Source organism: Neopelma chrysocephalum, unplaced genomic scaffold (genome assembly GCF_003984885.1).
Source record: "Neopelma chrysocephalum unplaced genomic scaffold, ASM398488v2 Primary Assembly neopelma1_95446, whole genome shotgun sequence".
Classification (NCBI taxonomy): domain Eukaryota; kingdom Metazoa; phylum Chordata; class Aves; order Passeriformes; family Pipridae; genus Neopelma; species Neopelma chrysocephalum.
This window is the reverse complement of record NW_020924119.1, coordinates 4,927-6,752: the sequence shown is the minus strand read 5'-3', so window position 1 is coordinate 6,752 and position 1,826 is coordinate 4,927. Positions and strand designations below refer to the sequence as shown.

The following is a 1,826-nucleotide window of genomic DNA, read 5'->3' as shown; positions in this document are numbered from 1 at the left end:
CATGTCCCCATGTCCCCATGTCCCCCAGGAGCTGATCCGGAAGGGGATCCCGCACCATTTCCGCGCCATCGTGTGGCAGCTGCTGAGCCGGGCGGGGGAGGTTCCTGTGCGGCAGCAATACTCGGAGCTGCTGCGCATGTCCTCGCCCTGCGAGAAGCTCATCAGGAGGGACATCGCCCGCACATACCCCGAGCACGAGTTCTTCAAGGGCCAGGACAGCCTGGGACAGGAGGTGCTCTTCAACGTCATGAAGGTCAGCAGGGCTTGGGGCCCACCACAAACTCACCTGGGAGGGGTTTGGTTTCTATCCCAAAGTCAGTTTGGAGGAGTTTGGTTTCCATCCCGAATTTTGAGGGATTTGGTTCCACCCCAGACTCAGTTTGGAGGGGTTTGGTTCCTCCTCAGACTCGTTTTTGAGGTTCCACTTCAAACTCAGTTTGGAAGGGTTTAGTTTCTATCCCGAAATTTGAGGGATTTGGTTCCATCCCAAACTCAGTTTTGAGGGGTTTGGTTTCTGTCCCAAAGTTTGAGGGGTTTGGTTCCACCCCAACCTCAGTTTGGAGGGGTTTGGTTCCACCCCAAACTCAGCTGGGAGGAGTTTTGGTTTCTATTCCGAATTTTGAGGGGTTTGGTTCCACCCCGGACTCAGTTTGGAGGGGTTTGGTTCCACCCCAAACTCAGCTGGGAGGGGTTTGGTTTCTATCCCGAATTTGGAGGGGTTTGGTTTCTATCCCAAACTCAGTTTGGTGGGGCTTGGTTTCTATCCCAAATTTGAAGGGATTTGGTTCCACCCCAAACTCATTTTTTAGGGGTTTGGTTTGTATCCCAAATTTTGAGGGGTTTGGGTTGTATCCCAAAATTTGAGGGGTTTGGTTCCACCCCAAACTCATTTTTCAGGGATTTGATTCCACCACAAATTTTGGGGTCTTTTCTGTCCCCCCAAACCCATTTTTGAGGGATTTGGCCCCACCCCAAACTTCCAGCCCCTCCAGTTCTCCCCTTTCCCTCCCCGAGCCGCCTCCTTCCCACCCTCCCTTTTCCCATCGAGCTTCATTTGGAGCTGAGAAACCAAAAATTGAGGGGTTTTGGGATTTAAATCCAAGTTTTAAGCAACGTCCTGATCCCGGGATGTGTTTCCCACCCAAAAAAATCCCTTTTCCGTGGTCCAGGTTCCCCCCCCGAGGCCCCTCTGGAGCAGGGCTGGATCCCCTGCTCCCTGCCAGGGCTTTCCCTGGAATTGTGTCCCTTTTCCAGGCCTATTCCCTGGTGGATCGGGAGGTGGGATATTGCCAGGGCAGCGCCTTCATCGTGGGACTGCTGCTCATGCAGGTCTGGGAATGGGGCTGGGAACAACTGGGAATGGGGCTGGGAACTGGGAAAGGGGCTGGGAACAACTGGGTATGGGGCTGGGAGCTGGGAATGGGGCTGGGAACTGGGAATGGGACTGGGAACTGGGAAAGGGGCTGGGAGCTGGGAATGTTCCCCCTGATCCTCCTGATCCCGACTGGAGCCCATTTGGGGATCCCACTTAGTCCTGGTGGGTTTAAACCCTCCTGGATGGCTCCCAGTCCCATCCCAGCACCCAATGGGAACTGGGAATGTTCCTCCTGATCCCAACTGGAGCCAGTTTGGGGTTCCCTCTTAACCCTGGTGGGTTTAACCCCCCCTGGAAGCTCCTGGTCCCATCCCAGCATCCAATGGGAAGTGGGAACCTCCTCCCTGATCCCAACTGGGGCCAGTTTGGGGATCCCACTTAGTCCTGGTAGGTTTAAACTCCCAATCCCATCCCAGTACCCGATGGGAACTGGGAACCTCCTCCCTGATCT

At 54.9% G+C, this 1,826-nt stretch overlaps 1 protein-coding gene across 1 annotated transcript in view; it reads left to right on the top strand.

The window, feature by feature from the left end:
- The window catches only part of LOC113980862 (EVI5-like protein), a gene marked incomplete at its 3' end in the record, with an annotated part of 9,041 nt that overhangs the window by 2,293 nt on the left and 4,922 nt on the right, over nt 1-1,826 (top strand). Inside the window, exons 4-5 of the mRNA XM_027708081.1 lie at nt 29-253; nt 1,255-1,350. Of these exons, the coding sequence (XP_027563882.1) occupies nt 29-253; nt 1,255-1,350 (321 nt within the window). The remainder of the gene's footprint in view (nt 1-28; nt 254-1,254; nt 1,351-1,826) is intronic.